The following is a 21,225-nucleotide window of genomic DNA, read 5'->3' on the forward strand; positions in this document are numbered from 1 at the left end:
AGAGAAAATATATCCGGAATGTGCTTTTAGCACATGCGGATTTTAGTTTTAGGCACTTTATTACAAGCGCCATGTAAACGCAGATCATTAGCGGGACAATGACTACACACGGGAGGACCACTGGCTGGCCAAAAGGAGCAAATCCAGTATCGTATGCAGCAAAATATGGCATCACAAACCCTTCTCCAACTTTAGATCGGCCCATCCATCTGTACGTATATGTAAAAAATGTTGCACTACTTGAATGCATCGCTCCGTTTGTTTATCAGGTCCAGTACAATCAGTACATTTAGCTACGTAGGTAGAATTACCTACGTAGCTTTATTTACCTACCTCAGGTAGCTTTATTTAGCTATTTCAATGTAACTTTTCTTTTTATGGAAAAGAGACAAAAAATCGCAGTTAAATGACTATTGATATTTATACTAGGGAGACTTTAAAAAACATTCCAAAGCAGAGATAGTTTAAACATCGCTGTGTTTGGTCAATTTAGAGCAAAACATGCATTTCCATTATTTGGTTAGCTGTACGTGCGATGAGGCATGACTGAGTATGATTACTTCACATTGTGCTGAATAATTACCGACCTATTGTCGTGTTAACCGTAACTGGACTTCTTTGTCATTTCATTCAAGGAGTAACTGCTCTAACTGTCATACATAGCCCCAAAACTTTCAAAACTTTGATTGCAATTGCGCAGAAAAAGACATTTCTTCAAGAGGGAATTTTTCATGAATTGTTTTCAGATGAGTTCAAAGTTGAAAATGATCACTGCATCAAAATGATAGTTTTTGCACATCCTGAGAAAAATGCTTTTTTATAGAAATAAATTCATTTGGTAGCTAAATCAAGCTACCTGAGGTAGGTAAATAAAGCTACGTAGGTAATTCTACCTACGTAGCTAAATGTACTGATTGTACTGGACCTGTTTATCTACCAACTTCGTACACTGAGAGTGTGCTGGGCTTGGCATTTCCTCCCCAAAGGCACGCCAGTGACAGCCGAAAAATGTCCTAAACATAACCCCATCGAAATAGTTCAGTTATATGTAAGATATCACAAAGGTGTATCTTTCAGGCGATTTTTTCAAATGATAACAAACTGTAACAGGAAAGGAAAGGCTGGACCTGGGAATCGGACCCGGGCCCTGGCATCTCCAGTCATGTGCTCTACCATTTGAGCTATCCAGGCTGAAATCCATGGCCTAAACCATTACAAAATAATATGCAGACAGTGCGATCGTAAGGGAGAGCGCATATACTCAGTTTTAATTTAAATTGGGCTCGTCAAACCCCCACATGAAGTTTGAGCATCTGAGAAGTCATTCACAGTGCTTGATACGTGTACATGTACAGTATAAAATAGAAGATTAGAATTGATTTTGCTTGAGAACCAAACTGAACCAAAATTTATCTAATTCAAAATTTTAATACATCAGTACATAAAACGAAACTGACAAAATAAATGGTTGCTTGTCTGAATAAAATCTGCTATCTGCGCTCACTATAAATGAAAAGCTTCGTCCTGTTCATGTACATTACATAATGCCTATTATTGAAAAAGATTATTATTATTGGTCACAATCTCTTCATTAATAGCTTTATAGATTGCACTAGCTATATTGCTTGATATGGCTTCCAGTCAACTCGTACACACCCAGCTCATACACAAATGAATCCTTCACAAAGAGCCAACTCGAATACAAAACTGAAATCAACTCTTACACAAGGTTTTCCTGTTTTTGAAACAAAGGTTTAATTCATACACAAAGTTCTCCTTTACATAAAATTGAGGAGCCAACCCCTGAAAAGGGTTTTTCATCCAAAATTTTTGTAGATACATGTATTTCCAATTCCTATGATCAATCGAAATCGTAAACTTTTAATTATATATGCTTATTGCATACAAATTTTTCCACATATTTCATAAAGCAGTTGATTTTAATCACACAATAAATTCTTAAATGAATTTAAAAAAAAAAGAGGATACCTGGTAATTATTGTCAACAAGAAAATTGATTTGTTATAAATCAGCATAATGTCTTCATAAGGATCTAGTTTTGCCTTTTATATTACTGGTATATTTTCATACCCCCCGCTTGAAAAGTGGGAAGGTATATAGTAATCGGGATTTCCGTCCGTCTGTTACGTTTTATCTCTTATCTGCAACTCCTCTTATACTACTGAGTGAAATTTAATGAAACTTTCACAGTGTCTTTATTACATATTGCCATTGTCCACCTCCTATTTTACTTTTCTATTCGATACGTATTTTAGGTTTCCCATAGCAAAACATGGACATTGTCATTATATGTTTACCTATGACGTCACATATAGAAGCTTCTGGATAACATAAGGACGAGTTATTCCTCTTTACACATTACCTCAAAACAATATATAGCAACACATGGACATTATGGGAGGCGGGGGGTATCATTTAGTGAGCTCATTGCTCACAGTACCTCTAGTTTTGTTTGTATGGTTTATTATACCCCCTGCTTGAAAAGTGGGAGGGTATATAGTAATCGGTATTTCCGTCCGTCCTTTTGCTTTTGGGTACCCATCTCTTATCCGCAACTCCTCTTATACTACTGAGTGAAATTTAATGAAACTTTCACAGAATCTTTATTACATATTGCCATTGTGCACCTCTTATTTTACTTTTTTATTCGACACATATTTTAGGTTTCCCATGGCAAAACATGGACATTGCCATTATATTCTATATTTATATCCTATGACGTCACATATAGAAGCTTCTGGATAACATTTGATAGGATGAGTTATTCCTCTTTACACATTACCGTAAAACAATAGCAAAACATGTACATTATGGGAGGTGGGGGTATCATTTAGTGAGCTCATTGCTCACAGTACCTCTAGTTATTTTTGGTGTCCTTTGATTAAAACAATAAGAATCAAGAAAAGAAAGTTAAGAGTGTATACTGATTATTAATCATTTTTAGATACCCATTGACAAACTACACATTTGGAACTAAAGAGCCATTATATGAGAAGGACAGCTCAGTGCCTGCTAGATTTCAGCGAATGAGAGATGAGTTTGAGAAGATTGGAATGAGGCGTTCTGTGGAGGGGGTGCTGATTGTCCATGAACATGGTCTACCTCATGTCCTTCTTCTACAGCTGGGAACAACATTTTTCAAATTGTAAAGATTTAATATGTTCAGGATAAAGCTTTTTTTTTTCAAATCAAAGCGAAGAGCATGAAATGTTGAAAATATAGTATTCAAGAAAAATTCACTATGAAAGACTGAAAGATTTTTATTATTCCTCAGGTATAGTTTAAAATTAAAGAGCAACCAAATCACAACTAGAGATCAGAGGGAAAAATCAATTTATATTGGAAAAAGTAGTTTTAGGAATACTGAAAATTTAGCTTGTTGCTATGTGTACCAGGAAGTTTCTTTAATAAACATGTGTACATAATTTTATCTATGCTTTCATATTAAATTTTCAGACCAGGAGGAGAATTAAATTCAGGAGAAGATCAGGTGGAAGGATTGAAAAGATTACTCACAGAGGTACATGTTGTCACCTTTATATTCACACACATTGAAAAAAATCAATGTAGCTATACATTTATACATGTGTTTTCATTTAAACATTGAATTATCTTCATTTTTAACACTTATTATCTGTTGTCAGTATAATTATCTGTGTTAAATGATTTCAGACACTAGGAAGACAAGATGGTGGTACAATGGAATGGGTGGTAGAGGACACAATAGGGAACTGGTGGAGGCCAAACTTTGAACCCCCACAGGTAAAAAAAATACAGCTATTATAGGTATAAAGATACCCTCGCCTTTAGTGATACTCTACAGGTATAGAGATTCCCTCACTGGTATAAAGATACTCCTACAGGTATAAAGATACTCCTACAGGTATAAAGATACTCTACAGGTATAGAGAAACTCTACAGGTATAGAGATTTCTCCTCTGGTATAAAAATACTATAAGTCGTTTTGATTATGACCCCCATTGAAGAAGGGAGGGCATATTGCTTTGCTGCTGTCTGTCGGTCCACTTAGTTTCCGTTCATTTTCTTCTCAACCATTGCAAATACTGAAATGAAATTTGGTATACAGATATATCAGATAAATATCTAGGTCAAGCTCTGTTTTGAATAAGATCATGCCATTTTTGACAGAGTTATGCCCCTTGGACTTAGAAAAAATTCCAATATGGGGGGAGTGGGGCATAAGTGTTTAACAAACATCTCTTGTTCCACTGTGTTAAAATTTCATGATTTCTAAAAAAGTACAAATCACGATCGTTTTATTTTCAGGCTGCAGGAAATTAATTCAAAGTTTGTATAAGCATTAAAACGTTTTATAAAACTAATGTTAGCATTCACGATGGGTTTAATTTCACGGAAAACTGATAAATCGCGAACATAGTAAAATTAAAACCATCGCAATTATTTGCCAATTTACAGTACCTTCACAGGTTTAAAGGGTTTGTTCCCATCTCGCCTTAACTGTAAAATTAAGCATTCCCATTTTGCCTTAGTATGTTCTCGGGTGAAGATTTAATATATATAGTATAAAGTTTTGTTTTTTTTTTTAAAATACTTCTATTGCGTACTGTGAAGTATGACCTATGTCTGAATGAATTCCTACATTTTGTTTATTGGTATGTAAAAAATCAGGTCTATATAATAAAATCTTGAAATTTTACAACTATTTTTACATGGGGTCATGGGTAAAATTAAAACCATCACAGTTATATTTATAAATTATTTTCCACATGTTACTTTTCTACTATATTGTCTTTTGTACTGATTCGTATATTGAGATCTTAAAGAATGAAAAAAAAAGTCTATGCAGTTAATCGATCAGGTATGGAAACTATGCAAAACCATATAGGCGCAACGCAACGTCCATGCCATAAGGGGGTATTGATATACAGATATCCCTTCAAGCCAATTTACATGTATCCGGATAAATCACCAGTTAAACAAGACAAAATAACATTTAAAAATTTCGTTCCGATGAAAAATCGTCCTGTAGAGATCCTATGATATCAGGTCCACTGTATCAATGGAGTTAATCATTCAAAATGTCCCTTCTTCCATTCTTATGAAGCTATAACCATTTGAAAACTTGTTCTTTGTATGTGTAGGAAATTCCCGTCAGCATCTTGAACATTTTAATCTCTTTTTAGACATTTTCCTGTCTGCACACATATTTTTCACGTAGTGCAGTGCTCCATGACGCTCAATGACGTTCCGATTTTTGGCTGTCTTTTTACGCGTTGATCATTTATAAACGGCTATAAAACAGTCATATACCATCCAATTTAGTTCAAAATTTCTCGCAATGACGTTTCCTGCGTACTTAAGGGGCAGGTAAAATATCATAAATCTCTTTGCGCTACAATTGTGCAATTCTTAATTTTAATAAAGAGTCCTTGTGATGTAAACGTGCCAAAATGTAGCATGCTCCGTGAAGCAAGTTTTATCAAAATAAAAATGCTGTATATTTTTCAATAATCACCAGAGAGCACCAAATTCTTGTTTATTTATTTGAAAAAAGATAAAGATATTATCTGGAAAAGGGTATGATAATACCAACATAAACTTAAGATACCAAGAGGGTTTCATTCAGATCCAGAATTTTATGACTTTTGAAATCTATTGCATAAGCTTACCTTTTGGTTATTAATAAAGATTATTTAATAACTTTATTGCAATGAGTTAATATTTTTTTTACATGTATATTTTTATGTTGTTTTAGTATCCATACATCCCAGCACATATAACCAAACCAAAGGAACACAAAAGACTTTTTCTTGTTCAACTCCCAGAAAAAGGTAATGTTTGTGAAGCTCAATATCTACATGTAAATTGTTTATTTCATAGACATTTGATGAATGTCAGTTGATGGATATTGTTACACTTTGCTAAAAAATAATCTACATTTATATAGTAGGGATGTATGATTTTATGTTTATAACAGTAGATCAATGATTTTTTATTGCATGACATGGAGACTTACATGCTGGTAGTTAGGAGAGGAGATGAAAAAATTCTTTTATTTGCAGCATTATTTGCAGTCCCAAGAAATTACAAACTGGTAGCAGCTCCCTTATTTGAACTCTATGATAACAGTGCAGGTTATGGACCGATAATCTCGAGTTTACCACAAGCTCTTAGTCGGTGAGTACTCTCTTTTGTTCAGTCTGACTGTTAATAGTTGAGTCTTATGTCTTAAAACTTAGAGGAAAATGTACTTTTTTTCATATATAAATGGAGTATCTTGTAGGTTGAATGGTTCCTATGTAATTCTAATGTTAGTTTTTCTATGTTTCTGTGATGTTTGGATCTGATATTGTTTCTGTGTTATCTGTCACAGTCAGAGCTCTTTTCGGAAAAATTTACAGGTTCAATAAAAGTTGTCTCCCCTTTTTTGGTTGAACATCATCAATAGTTTACAAGAGTTATTTTTCTTGTGCCTGAAAACAAATTCATTTCTTTGTCTCTTCATTCATCTCTTAGTTTTAATCAGGATGAAGATTCATCTTATATTATATAATAATACATTGAAGTACTTCAGTTATATGTAGTGTATGTACAAAAAGATGAAATATATTAATCATATGCAGGGTATGTACATGTTAATAAGTCTTCCCTCAAAAATGTTTGGTTTTTCTTTTTTTGATCAGAACTCTAAATCGACTGCTACCGTATATCCATTTTTTTTCATGATGATCAATTTTTCTGCAACCTTTATTAATTTGCAAAATATGAAACATGCAGAAATAATGTCAGCTTCAATGTGACATAAAAACATTACCATTTAAAAAAAAAAAAAATCTTCACTGATTGTAAAAAATAGCTTACTCAAAATAAAAACTAGCGGCCATCAATTAGCACTTATGTTTTGTGTGTAACATTACAGCGTTTTCAGTGAAAACTCAATGACAAAATACACCTAAAACAAAAAGTCTACAGTGTCATTGGAAATTCCATGTACACTTTACACCAACGTTATGTGTGTAAATTGTAGGGAAAAGTTTTGTACACTCTACATCTAAGAAATTGAATCACAAGCGTTTCTTGTGTTGCCCCTGCAAGATGTAGGGGCAACACAAATAATTTTTTTTTATTTTTTTGAGTAATTAAATGAATACTCAGCTTTCTGTTTCTATTTAACTGTCAACATACATGTCGAGACCATTATCATAGGGATTTCCATAATAAAAATTTTACTATTAATTGAATATTAGGGAACGGCTTTATAATTGGGTCAGTCCAGTATTTATAAGATCAAGGTACAGAAGTGAAAAATGTTGTTAAGGTATTTTAAAGTTGATAATGCCATTCAAAAGTTTGTGTAAAATGTACATGGAATTTTACAATGGCACTGTACATTTAGTACACTTTAAGTTCTTAGGTGTACAACTTGTCATCGAGTTTTCCTTGAAAACGCTGTACACATTACACTCATAGCATAGGCATAAATTGACGGCTGCTATCAGCCATCGTAGATTAGCGATCAATCAGCCTGTGGGAGGTTTACTTTAGTATATTGTAATAAAATACCGTATAAGTAGAATTTTTAGCGAGGATTTAATTTTGGCATTATTAGCGAGGGTGCTAAGATCACTAAAATTGGATATCGCTAAGAAATAATTGCGTTTTATTTTTTATAGCTTCTTTAGTGAGCTTTTTAAAATCGCTAAAATTACTTTTAAGATTTAAAAAGAAATTTAATAAAATGGATAAGAAATATGTGTACCGGTAAATAGAGAGTGCAATATTCTTTAAATAACAAATGTGTCGGATAGAGGTCAGGGTTATAATTCTTATACAGCTGAACTAGTTCATGTAATTGATTTAAGACGTTGATGAATTGTGCTGCCTGGGCTTCTAAAAAAGAAGAAGTTGTGAAAATCAAGATCTGTTATGTTTAGATTTCAGTCAAACTTGTGAATGGTGAAAGTTTAGAACCTCTGAATACTCTCTCAGTAATCTAACCCATTGCTGCCTATTTTTGTCCAGCATATTATGAATTGTGTGTTGGTTGTAAACTTCCAAACATTTTCAAATTCTCTGAATCAGCTGAACCAATTTCAAGCAATTTTGGATAATGTCTCTTTAGTTAAAAAGAGAAACAAAAGTTGGGAATTCTATAATCCATGTTCTTCTGAGGGTTGGGCTAAAACAAGGAAAAAATTAATATAATCTGAATTTTGTCAGGTGCGTTGTTTTGTCAATAATGGTAATTTTCTATTTAAACGTAATTTGAAATTTTTACTCATTTTTAGAAGCCACTTACATGTGTACTTGCCTGAGGAGGGCTGCAAATTGAGACTTATACTCAGCATATAAGGTCTTTGAGCTATGACTGATTGGCTTTTGTACCAGCATCTTCTGCAACACAAGTCTTTGATTTATAGTCTCACTGTCTCATTCGAAGGACTGGTATCCAAATCTTAAAATAACAATCAACTTTTCATTACATGACTCTAGCAAATCCTCTCACTACTGCACCAGGCAGGCAACAATTTTCAACAATGTTATGAATAATGTAGGCTCTGCATCTTAATTTTATTTAAAATGTTTAAGGTATTGGATAGAACCTTAATTATCATGCCCCTCTGGTACACAGAGATTGGGTGGAGTGTACATAGGAATCACTTTGTCAATCTTTGTGCAGTGTTTGAAACTCACTGTAAAATTTGCTGGACATGCAGGGCTGATTGCTAGCAAAAGTTGTCCGCCCTGCCAAAAATGTACAAAAAATAAAAAAGCCCGAAAAAAATAAATGTCTTTTATAAGTTCATTTTAGCAATAATTTGAATGAGGCCAGCTCACAATATATTCGATCCCTGACCTATAGGCTGATGAATTCTACCCATTTGCTCGTTACACTTTGCAACCAGTAATATTAGTTGATTTGAGAGAGTTTTATCAAATGTCTGAATTTAACTTTATGGAAAATTTTTATACGTTCAGACAGGCATCAATTTATGCAAATCTGTTCATCCCTTGACAAAATTTGTGCGTCTTGGGTGGTCGGGCACACGGTTATTTCAAACACTGCTTCGTGTTTCTGTGCAGTCATGTCACTCGTATAACTTTGTAGTGGAGAATCATTTGAAAAATCAGTTGTTTATGACATGAGACTATGTTGTGTCCTTTACCCAGAATAATTTTAGGAAATTTAAGGTCACTGATGAAATAATTTTAAAATCATATATCTGCTGTACAATTTCCTCATGAGAAATTCTCCAGGTACATACCGTTTACAAATACATATATGTATTACTTATGACTCAACAATGCATTATGACCTTCATCTAAGGTCATTTCATGAAGTTCAAGGTTACAATTAGGGGGGTAAATGTTTTTCATTTGGGGAGAAAGTTTTAATTCCTAGCTGTATCACCGTATCAGGCAATGAAAAACATTAGAAATGCACTTATCTCAAATAAAGTACCTGTTGGTTTACAGTAGTAATCTTGCCTCAAAGTAGTTCAGCTAGGTCACTGGTAAAAAAAAATATACATATTCTCCTGTCTCTAACTCTCAAATGGTTGTTTATTGATGCAAAAATTGCAATATGACCAAGGGCTTGTTTTGACCTTTAATCCAAGTTCATTTTGGCCTCCCCCAGTTTTCTTTGTGAAACGATCATGTCAGGTAATAGGTGGAAGAGATGACAAGAAATCTACAGTAAATTAGTGATGTTTTTTAAGAGTTTTATGTGGAAAGCTTGGAATTCCTTCAAATGAGTCTGTTGTAGATAAAAATATTGTCTTAATTTCAAAAGATCAAATAAAATCTAATTTCAAGCATAAACAACACCTTAAGTTTACATTGTCTTTCTAAATATATTGATGAGTTATATTCTAAATTGTGATCATGCTTTTGTACTTGTCATGGGTATAAAAAGTTTGATAACATGATCTGATAAAGATCTCTTATTTTTAATTGCAATTTTTTCATGTCTGGAGCATTCAATTCAATATGCAGTCATCCGAAGTCGAATTTCCTGGGATTCTTACATTCACAGATCTATTTACAAAAGACCCCTTAAATATGACTCCTGGAGGTAAAAAAAAATGTATAGAATCATTAATTAGAGTCATTTTTGTTGTGAATCAAGGAAATGCTAGATTCCTTCGGCCCCAATGATTATGACCCCCTGGTCCTTTTCTCACTCTTGTGACTCACGCCTTCTTTAACGTTTTTTTTTTCTCTGGCACTCTCAGTCCATTGCCAGGAATGAAAGTGACAGACCATTCTCATTTTTCTAAATTAGTGAGTGTGTGCTGATTTCGATAATTATGAGAGAAACAAGTCTTTGTGCAGTCTCCCCGAGCTGACAAGGGCGAGGCATAATGAAGGAATTATAGCTCATCTGCATACAGTGAAAAGATATGGTAACATTTCACATGGCTTAACAGTTCTGAGTCATTACGTACCCATCTGGCAATAAATAGTTCAGCCCGGAAATTTCTGGGTTTCTTTACTGCTCAGTGGGGGAGAAAAAAGAGTTCTTTGTTAAAATTCGCTCCTCCAAGTTGCATCAGTAATTAAGAATATGCATTAATATTGTTTCATGAAATTTTACCCTAAAACTAGAATATATGTTCTTATTGATTTTTTCATTATCTCTCATTTAGTGGTTAGGTAATTATAAAGAACATGAATTTTATTTCAAATAAATTACGAGTAGTATTTTAAAGAAAACATTTAACTGTTAATTCTTTGCATCATTAATGCTGTAATGTAATTGCCAATGATGGATGCTGTAGGATTTGGTTGGGTTTTTCCTTACAGAAAAAAATAAGGCATAATTTTTTTGTTTAAAGTAATAACCAATTTCAATTTTTGTAATGAACAAAGAAAAAAGTTACTAATGCATGTTCAAAAGAAAATGATTGTAAAATTGCAGATGTTCTTGATTGTTCCTCAGAAGGGTCATATATAGGACTATTTTGAACAAAGCAGGCCAAAAGAGAGGAAAAAGTTACCCAGGAATATTTTTCTGTCTTTTAATTGCTCATCCCTCATTTTAGAATTCCAAACTCCGGGATGGATCGGATTACAAGAATAATTAAAATGAAGCCATCATAAAATGTCTTGCCCTCTGAGCTAAAGTGATTTTTCTAAGAAACAAAATCCCAATTCAGAGTGAGTCAACCATCTTTGGGTATTTGTCTTAACAGCTGAGCATTGTCAAAAGACACAATACCCCATAAATTTCAACAAATCATTTTGCAGATAATTTCCTTTGTATGCAAATCAGAAAAGTTTTTTTTTTTTCTTTTGGCTGAAGTCATTCTGAGCATCATATAGCATTTTTAGGGGTGTGAAGATTATGAATCATTTTCCTTAATTAAGAATTGATACACCAGTCTTCTTGATTAAGATAATTGGATGTCTTTTTATCGGGGTTTCCTTAGTCCATCTCCGTGCAGGACTGGGTTTTATGTGAGTTATTAGATACATAATTTCCAGGGTTAGATAACACCTGCAGCGCATTCCAATGTCAGCTTCAGGTATTCCCTTATTATAATTCATGTATTTGTTATTGAACAGGTTGATGGCCTGTACCTGTGGATGATTTTCCTTGTTTAACCCAGGTGAAAGTACTTGTTGGCTTGGGTCTTGCTCTCAAATTGTGTGTTTGTTTGTCTTTAGGTGGGTTGGGTTGGGGGAGATGGGGAATTGACATACTGGATAAGACAGATATTGATGTATTTTTAACTTAATGCAATATGAATCCAGTAACTTAATGAGGTATATAGGAATGCAGTTAAAAATTGAAATTGTTTGAAATTTTATTGTTATGACAAATGTTTGTCATAAACGTACCTAAATTTTCCTACAGTGTACATCTCAATGAGTTTGCAATGAACAATTGAACATATTCATAGTGTACTCAGATGAAGAAAGTTTCTGCTAATTTAGCATTTGTTCAGTTGTATACTTGTTTTTTTTTTAATGTCAATCTTAATAAATGGCTGCCCTTATTTTTAAATGGCATATGTACTACTGTTACACCATACTATAAAAAAATTACATGTGATAATATCTTCTTAACTTTGATTTCTAATCCTATTGCAGTCTAATATCTTGGGCCCTTTCTCTATTGTACTCATTGCATCCTTTATGTAAATAGGGCAGACAGATATTAAATGATTGCCTCACATTAGCCTTGGTTGCTGATTACCGGATAATGACAGTTGGTGAATACCTGAGCATGCTCAGGTAATTGTTATGATACCTGTGGCTGAACAGGTAATATTATACCAGGATCAATAGATTGGATTGGTGCGAGGTGTATTGACAAATGAGAAAGTGGCACGTGTTGCATCTCAGTTGATATTATGTACTGAAATATGCATTCTGCAAATAGCATATATGAAATGTTTCGGGAATGACTTTTATATATAATTAATAGAATAACTTTTATATAATAAAGTATATGTGTTTAAATTAGAATGGTAATTTTGTATCTAAAGAAATGAATCATATGGTATTATGGTTTGAACTAGATACACTTGATTAAAAACTAAGAATATTTTGAAGCTGGTTAGAAAGCTTAAAACATTTATTTTCAAATTTTTTGATACTTACAAGGTGTATGTTACAATTGTCACTTTTTATTGACATAATTTCCAAATTGTTGTTTTTCCTCTATATAATCACAAATAACAAGATATTTTCGCGAGCTCATTGTCAGCAATTTCTCAGTGAACGTGATTTACAGTATATGTAAAAGAAAATCACAAATAACAAGATGGTCATTTATATTCAGAAAAAAGAAAATAAAAAAAAAAAATCTTTATAAAATAAAGACATTGCTTTTGTAGAAGACCCTTTAGATGGCCCCGTTTCTTTTCTGTTGAGCTACCAACCTGTTATTAAGACATCTTTGTCATCCCCTAACAAAGACGAGTCATTTGGTGACAATTGATAATTTCTCCTTCTTCCTCACAGCTCCTTTGTTACAGCTAAACCTCTGTCAGTCTGAATTAAAACCAAGGCTTTCCTTTTCTTTATACAGGGGTTCTAGGGGGGCTACTGTTAAATTTGCTTTGTTATGGTTAATCTCAAATAATAACTCATCATTTTGATCATTTTATGGAATAATATTACACACATCTGATTTCGTAAATTTTATTGCCATACAGTCACACTTCACTAATCTGGAATTCCATGGGGCCTGGGGGAAAAAGAGATTTCAGAGAATTCAATATATTCATAAAGACCAAGGTTTTGGGACTTCCTAATTATTTCAACATAACCAAGATACTCACAATACTGGTGGTCAAGATAGCAAAGTTAAACTGTATATGTAATTAATGAATGTCAAGCTTTATTACTTAAATTCTGCATAGAATCTATAGTTAGTTGATGTTCTGATAATGAATCAGTTAATACATATCTACATGATCTATGAAAGCCAAGTGGTTTGTCTTTAACAGTTAATGGTTATGGGTAAGAATCACAAGTTTTTGGACAACAATTAATAAATCAAATATCTATCTTGTCTCACTTAATTACCAAACAGATTTTTTTTTATAAGAAAAAAAAAGATTGTTAGTGGAGCAAGTTGAAATTATATTTGAAACAAAATGCAGAAAAATTTACAACATATGTTTAATACAAAGACAGAAAGCAATGTTAGTAATGGTCACACAAGTTATATGGTAATTAATTATAATAAGAAGTGACCTTCCATTTAATTCTATATCCAGATGAATTTGTCTTGCGGACAGTAATCATGGTAATCACTATGTTTACCTCACTCTATCAAAGTGGTAAGATTTATAAATGTCCTGTGCGTGAGGCTGACATTTTGACCCAGGTTACACGTTCTGGGATCAGACTCAATCCACTGATGCATTCAGTTCAGAGAGGTTTATAATTACAGGTATCAACTGTTGAGTAAATTATCTGCACATCTCCAAGACCATTTTGACCTGGCTTCTTTAAGAAGGAGAAAATTAGCCACAGACTCAGAATCCTTAAAATTATCTCCTACTTGATGAAAATGTCCATTTTTCGTAATAAGGTTACTGAAAATCTGTTATAGGCTATTTCCTGTTACAAATGACCTTTTTATTTAAATTTTAAGATTACTTGGTACTGATTTCAATTTTGGTAGAAAATAATTTCCAACATGATGGGGTGGGATGGAATGATAATTTTTTTGCTCTTATTAGTAAGAAGCATCTTGAAAACACACTCTAAAATCAAAGATTCTTGCAAATCCTGTGTTTTTCAACAAGGAAGGTGTTTGTATGCATGCTCATTATGACCGATCGTCCTCTGACAATTCATTCTTGACTGCTGTCTGAAGAGCACTGGTCAGTTGTCCTGAACTGACCAGCAAAAGTTGCACCAGGTGAAAGGTCAATGGAAAACAATAGGGGTATGCACCCTTCTTCACCCAGTGGACAGCAGATGTGCAAGTTCACATGTTGACCACTGGTCAACAGTTCATCTTAGGACGTCTTGCTCTAACTGACCAGTGTGTGCAAGCGCTGAGTGATGCTTTGAATAATGTCAGATTTAATCTTAGATTTTGTCTTGTTTAATAGATTAAAAGCATGCTCCATAGATGCCATTTACTTTGGAGAAAGATACTTTCATTGGTATTTGCTTCATATTGTAAAAGAATGGAATTGGAAAGAATAAAGAACTAATGAGATGTTGTAAACCATATGTATACCTGTTATGTTCAGTTTCACATCTTTACTATTGTTTTATCTATAAACAATAATCGAAGTCTTGTCATGGAGGGGGGATATTCATGTAGTTATAAGAGAAACAAAATCTTGAAAGTCTCTGAAAACATTAACAAATTAAGAACCATTGGCAACATGTATCAGTTCTTTAAAAAAAATGTCATTTTTGTGTTTGGGCATTGCTTAGTAAATGACAGTTTCTATTCAAATTTTAAATCATGGCAAAATTTCTCCAATTGGAATGAAGGATTATTTCTTAATTAAATTTTGAGCAGAGTGTGATTTTGTGTTAGTTGAAAAGTTTGAACAATGGTGGAAATTTGAATTTATGTGGAATCAAGGAACACTGTAACTACTAGCTTTGCTTCTATTTTGGTGCACAATGAGTTTGTTTCTAGCATTGAAAGCCAACAGATGACCAGTGGTCAGTGGTGGGTCATTTCAGGTCTCACCTGTTGTATCTGGACCTGGTCAGTGAGGGGTCAGTTCAGGGTAGACACCTGTTTCTATAGTGACCAAAGCAGTGGTCAGTGAGTTTTGTCCTTACAGGGTTCCAACACAGGGGTTATTTTAGGGTACCACCTGCAAAAAAGGTGAGAGTTCATATCAATGGACGTTCAGTGAATAGTGCTTCTACCTGCAGTTTAAAAGCAAAAACATTTGCCTATAGAGAAGATGAAAATAAAATGTGAGCAAAATAATTTTCATACTTGCAATCTAGTGCATTTAAGAGAAGTAATTTTTTAATTATTTTAGAGAAGTTACATCTTTGAAAATATTTCCACTTTATCCATATGTTCACAATGGCGTTTATAAATTTTAAGTTTAAAGCATATTAGCTAAGTTGAAATTCATTTCATGCCAAGTTCAATTTAAAATGGTAAAAACTTGCTGCTTGCAAAGTGTGGTAATATGCAGTAAAAAATGTCTTTTGTTTAATTTACTAGTGTTACATCAGGATAAAGGGACATAAACCTTGCAATGATGAGACTACTTTTCTAACCTCTTGGAAATAAAGCCATAAATCTCTATTTATTGCTGTGCATTTTAATGGATTTAATAGTTTTCTCCCACTGATGGGTGAACCATTTAATGATAACATTAGAAACACACACCATATAGGCCAATCACTGTAAATTCAAACTTACCAGGATCTGGGCCCAAGGAAGTTGTTTGACTTGATTTAAGGCCGTGTAAATGAGAATACTAAATCCAGAAGTCAACAGTTTTACATGTGTTGAAATAAAATTGGAAATGAAAATTGACATAATCGAAGCCTCACGAAGTTCGGACTTGCGTAATTATTGCTTTAAGTAACAATGTGCTCCCCTCACATGTAGTGTTTGATGGAGATAATGGGATGAATTATTAATTCTAGTTTGTGTGCTTGATTTGTGGCTAAATTCGGTAGAAGTAACAGAAAATGTATTTTAATGGGATTGATGAAGAAATTAAATTTTCTCTCCTCTAATTTACATTAATTTAGGAGTGTTCCAGGAGGAAGCAAAATCCTACTCAATTTTGGTTTTGAATAAATTTTATCTCTTTGAGCAGAGGTTAAATTTTTACAAATGATTCTCTAAATGACAATCTAGCAATTTAAATAAATTGCTTCTTAAAGAAGTTAAAATCCCTTTGGATGGGAAAAACCTGAGAACAAACGAAACTGATTACAATGAATAACATTATTTGCATGAATTGATCTTAATTTGTGAGAGAACCGAAATTCTCCTACCAATGCCACTGAAACTTTTTGATTGAAATAAACTTGATTACAATTTTATGTTTAATAATATAATTTGCATGAATTCAGGTGACTTAATTTGTGTTTTAACATTTGAACATTTTCAAATTCTCCTGGAACCAATGCCACCAAATTTGCACAAACTTTTTGATTGAAATAGAATTTTATCCCTGTTATCTAAAATTAACAATTTTACTTCTTTATCTGGACAAAGTCAAACTATTTTATTGTAAAGCATTGAGTCCTCTACTAAAATTTAATTATTGAAAAATGGGGCAAATAGTATATAGTGAAAATGCATTATTTCTTTGAAAATCTTCTACTCTGCTCCTAATATAAGTTCTACTTTATAAATCAAACAATCAGGTTATTTTGTCATGTTTGTCAAAAATTGCTGTTCTAGATTCTAGAACGTGGAAATAAGGAGATGATCCTAAGTCATGGGTTTGAATCCCACTGTGGGACGTGGAGACCGGTCCTTTGGATGAGGCTGTATAAACCGAGTGGTATTAAATAAACTAGCTGTGCATAGTTATGATGAAAGAGTGCCTCCCAAAATTGTGAATTTTCAATGGCCCTGAGGGTTCTGGTGTAGGACGGGGCAAATTAGATAGTAAATACATGTATATTGAAAATCTTCTCTGCTCCTGGGAATTAAATAAACTAAGTACTAAGTACATAGTTATGAAAACTTCTAAAATTATGAATTTTATGGCCCCAATGTTCTGGTGTTAGGGTGGGGAATTCAATAAATTGTATGAGAAATATAAATTAACACAAAATTTTCATGAATTGTGGTTATTGTCTATAAAGCACTGTATTCACAATTTTTTTTTTATGACGTAATTACAAACTAGTCCGAATAAAAAGTGATTTACAGTATATAGTGAAAATACATTAAATCTTTGAATTTTTTTTTCTCTGTCTCTAGGTATGAAGCAGATGAACTACTAATAATGATGACAAAATTTCAGAATTGTGAACAATTTTAGCTTATATTAAAATGAATTAATTGTTTGAAAGTTTGTATTTATAAAACATTTATTTATTTTTTGATAGGCAATTTTGATAGGGTGCCTTTTAAAAATCATGTCTACACATTATATCAAAATATTATGCTGAAACACACATGCGCTTGGTTGACTTTTAAGCAACTTCAAAATATGATGACAATGGTGCCTTTTTCAAAATTGTATGCCATATAGCATTTTAAAACATGAATCAAATTCAATACACTGTAAAAGTTGTTGCATAAATTTAAGGCCCGTGGGCCTCTTGTATTGTAAAGTTAGTTATTGAAAAATGGTCAAATATACATGCCAGTCAAAAAGCCACGAAGAAGCTAGCCTAGTATAAATTCTACTTTATAAATCAAACAATCAGGTTATTTTGTCATAAAAATATTCAGATTCTGCGTGGAAATGAGATGATCCTAGGTCATATAATCCCACTGTGGGACGTGGAACTATTACTTAAATATAGGCTGTATCAAAGTTTGTGTGGCAGAAGGAGCAAATATCCCTGCTCAATTACCGAATAAAGTAAAATTTGCAGCTCTCCACTAGCAAGTGGTGGCGTCTCCATATGAGTGAAAAATTCTTGAGAGGGGCGTCAAACAATGTATAATCAATCAATCAAAAATTGCCCTTTGTAGAAGTCTAATCTTTGAAAAAGCTGAAACAAAATAAGCACAAGTTAAATTGATGCAAAGCATCAAATAAGCCGCCAACAAAATCTAGCATTTCAAAAAGTACATGTACTTGCAAAATTTTATAAAAGTGTCCCTGCAAGGAAAGCACTTGTCAAGATATTCAAAGCCGAAATAGTGATCATTTTTAATTCAGACTGTCTTAAAAGCAAAATAAATAATTAGTTTTGAAAAATTTAATAAAAATCTTATTGCATTTGCTCATCATTTGGATTAATCGATGGTATTATGTCAATGATTAATGATAAGATGTCATCAAAATGAAGATATAGGCCTCTCAAGATGAACCAAGTGCTGATACCTTGGATCTTTGTCACGTGATAATATGCCTATGGTTTCTACAGAATAGGCAATGCTGCATGGTGCGCAGCAGTGCAAAATGTAGAAAATAATCCTTACAAGTGTCATTCGCAGCTGTAGCATATTCAAAACAATTTTTACTTGTTAAACAACTTTTCATTTTTTATTCACCATGCACTTTTATCACGTTGTTCTTATCCGGAAAATCATGTCGATTTCCTTTCGTATCTTACACACTCCCAGGATGGGGAGTACCTGTTGTAAACTCTTTATTTAACCATAAATTATCAATTATCTAATGAGAAATGATAATGTAAATCGAAACATAATGGCAACGATTAAAACTTAAATTAAAGCAAGTTTTAAAAATATTTTACTAATGAGTTTATGCATGTTATCATTTAAGAATTATTTTATTGAACTAATAAAAAATAACATCTCATTTCCCCATGTGCGCTGCTGTGGCCGATAATTACATTTTGAAACTATATTTTATATAATTTCTTAAAGAAACCTTTGTAAAAAAAATTAATAAATACATTTTTACAATTCCTGCATTATTTATTTGCTTAAAAAAATTGGAATGAAGAATCGCTAAAAGAGTAAGAAAGGTTGCGATTTTGACGCCATTTAGCATAATAGGAATCAACATGGAACAATTCTGCCACAGATGGTCCCCACACTCTTGGACCTGATGCCTGGAAGTCCCTGAAGTCGCACCGTATAATTCAATCATCTAATCCCACTTCATCACAAAAAAGCCCTTTTACTGGCCATGAATGGCATCACTGGTAATATGGTAAACTATTTCATTTCTGGATAAATCAAAATGTTGCACAGAGGAATTGTTGTGCAAGGCTCCTTTTGATGAAATCCCCAGTTTGTATTTGATATTAATGCATTATAAGGAAAAGGTCAAGCTGGGGTCATGGAGATGATTTAATTGCTGTTAATTGCATGTTGCAGGCTCTGTAATTGGAGCCTTTGTGTTGTTGGTATGGATGTTTGAAGTGCACAGGGAAAAAAAAGATCTTAATGTTATTGGAAACAAAAATTTATTTCTAATAGTGTCTGATAAGAATTTATCTGGTGACGTTAACCTTTGGTTTTCTCTGTTTAGTTATCATAATTAATTTACACCGTTTCGGTATAGTATTCATGCATTCATTGATTAGAAAATAAGCTTGAGTTGAAATTTTTTTTCTAATGCAAATTATCTTTTTTGTATCAAATTGGATCCCATCTGTTCCTATAAAACAGTGACTGTTGGACCATTCAGAGGTGTTATATCAGGGTGTGTTGTTTCAAAGCTGTGTAAAATTTGATTCTTAATCAAGTGGCTGTAATTTGTTGAATTTGCTCATATGGCTCCAGAATGGATAAAAGTGGCAATTTCCTAATTTGACCGTGGAAGACTTTTTTTCTCAGTAGATTGAGTAATCAGATACCATTATGTGGTAATATTCATGTTGTTTCATTATAATCAAATGATTCCATTGAAACAATGCTTGAATAATTAAAGTTTACTACAGCTGTACTTTATTTAAGACTGTATATATATATATGAGTTTCCTTTCTGGTATGAAGAACAGAACAATTTTTTTATAGTGAGACCATCTTTAAAATAAACGTTTTCTTGCTTCTTCTGACAAAAAAGTAACCCTTGCAAATATGAAGATGAAATAGTATTAACTAATGAAATGGAAAAACTTTAATGAATTAAAAAGTATTGTGCACAGGAAGTTATTAAAAAGTTTTGAGTCAGAATTGTTTTTTACTCATTAGGACAAACAAAATTTAAAGATGGACTGAGAAAAATAAATGATTTGAATGCTTGCTTTAATATATTTGTACATTTTTCTATTTTAAAGGTTCAACTTCATCTACAACTGAAATCTTAACCAGGTTGGAAGGAACTCTGTGCAGGAAGTTCATGTCTTCTGTCATGTGACTGTGTGGACTCTATTTTTAGAACATTTCAGTTTCAGTGTTAAAATCAATCATGTATTTCATCATTTTCAAACAATATGTTGTCATGTTTCAAAACTGAAGGATAGATATGTTTATTGCTGGTTTTGAAATTCATTAAAGAGATCAGTTTATGTCTTCTGCTTTATTTCAGTTGATGGAAATGCCCTCAGCGAAAGAAGATTGTATCACATCATATATACATTTCAATTTAAATGGCAGCTATGTACATTATATGTCAATTCTAGCAAGTTGAGCATATGCCTCATATTGCAGTGTGAAGTACTAATACTATCATATGGATTTGATAATCTATATATGTTGATGCTAAACTTTTCAAATGTAGCTCATATTGAGCCAAAAGAAATAACTTTTATCCTTTGAGTTAATTTCATTTATTGGATATTTGGCTTTGTTGCAAATGTTATTATTGGCCACAACATTTATGTGAGTTTCCTTAACCCTCTCGTGCTTTATCACAAGATTTAAACATTTTCAAACTTCAAATCAATTTTTTTTTATCTCTTCTGTTGTCTCTAGCTGCAAGAGACTTACCATATTATTAAAACCTAAATGAATTCACAAAACTTTTTGAATGTGATGAAAATATTTTATTTCCTTATAAGGTAGGGTTCTTCTCTAGTTTCTGACTAGGTAAACTATTCAAAGTTTATTTGCTTATACATGTATGTTATATATTTATAGGTGTAAGGGAATTAAAAGATAATATTTTTCTTTCCTCATCACAATTGTACAACTTTAGATAGGTATTG

The 21,225-nt window shown here is 32.7% G+C and overlaps 1 protein-coding gene across 1 annotated transcript; it reads left to right on the forward strand.

The window, feature by feature from the left end:
• Positions 1–69: 69 nt before the first annotated feature.
• LOC134266737 (cleavage and polyadenylation specificity factor subunit 5-like) lies at positions 70–20,959 on the forward strand. The gene is made up of 7 exons (XM_062748960.1): positions 70–211; positions 2,966–3,166; positions 3,478–3,541; positions 3,694–3,783; positions 5,759–5,834; positions 6,066–6,180; positions 20,356–20,959. The coding sequence occupies exons 1-7, from the start codon at positions 99–101 to the stop codon at positions 20,375–20,377; spliced, it is 681 nt and encodes a 226-aa protein (XP_062604944.1). The 5' UTR covers positions 70–98; the 3' UTR covers positions 20,378–20,959.
• Positions 20,960–21,225: the final 266 nt, after the last annotated feature.

Source organism: Saccostrea cucullata, unplaced genomic scaffold, assembly GCF_032062105.1.
Source record: "Saccostrea cucullata isolate Sc308-1 unplaced genomic scaffold, CSIRO_AGI_Scuc_v1 ctg271, whole genome shotgun sequence".
In the NCBI taxonomy this organism is placed as follows: domain Eukaryota; kingdom Metazoa; phylum Mollusca; class Bivalvia; order Ostreida; family Ostreidae; genus Saccostrea; species Saccostrea cuccullata.

Bases quoted from the DNA above. Each gene is read 5' to 3' on its own strand.
- LOC134266737 (XM_062748960.1), top strand. From the start codon at position 99: ATGACTACACACGGGAGGACCACTGGCTGGCCAAAAGGAGCAAATCCA. The intron at 3,167-3,477 runs GTAAAGATTTAA...TTAAATTTTCAG, and splicing joins GGAACAACATTTTTCAAATT to ACCAGGAGGAGAATTAAATT. The intron at 3,542-3,693 runs GTACATGTTGTC...AAATGATTTCAG, and splicing joins TGAAAAGATTACTCACAGAG to ACACTAGGAAGACAAGATGG.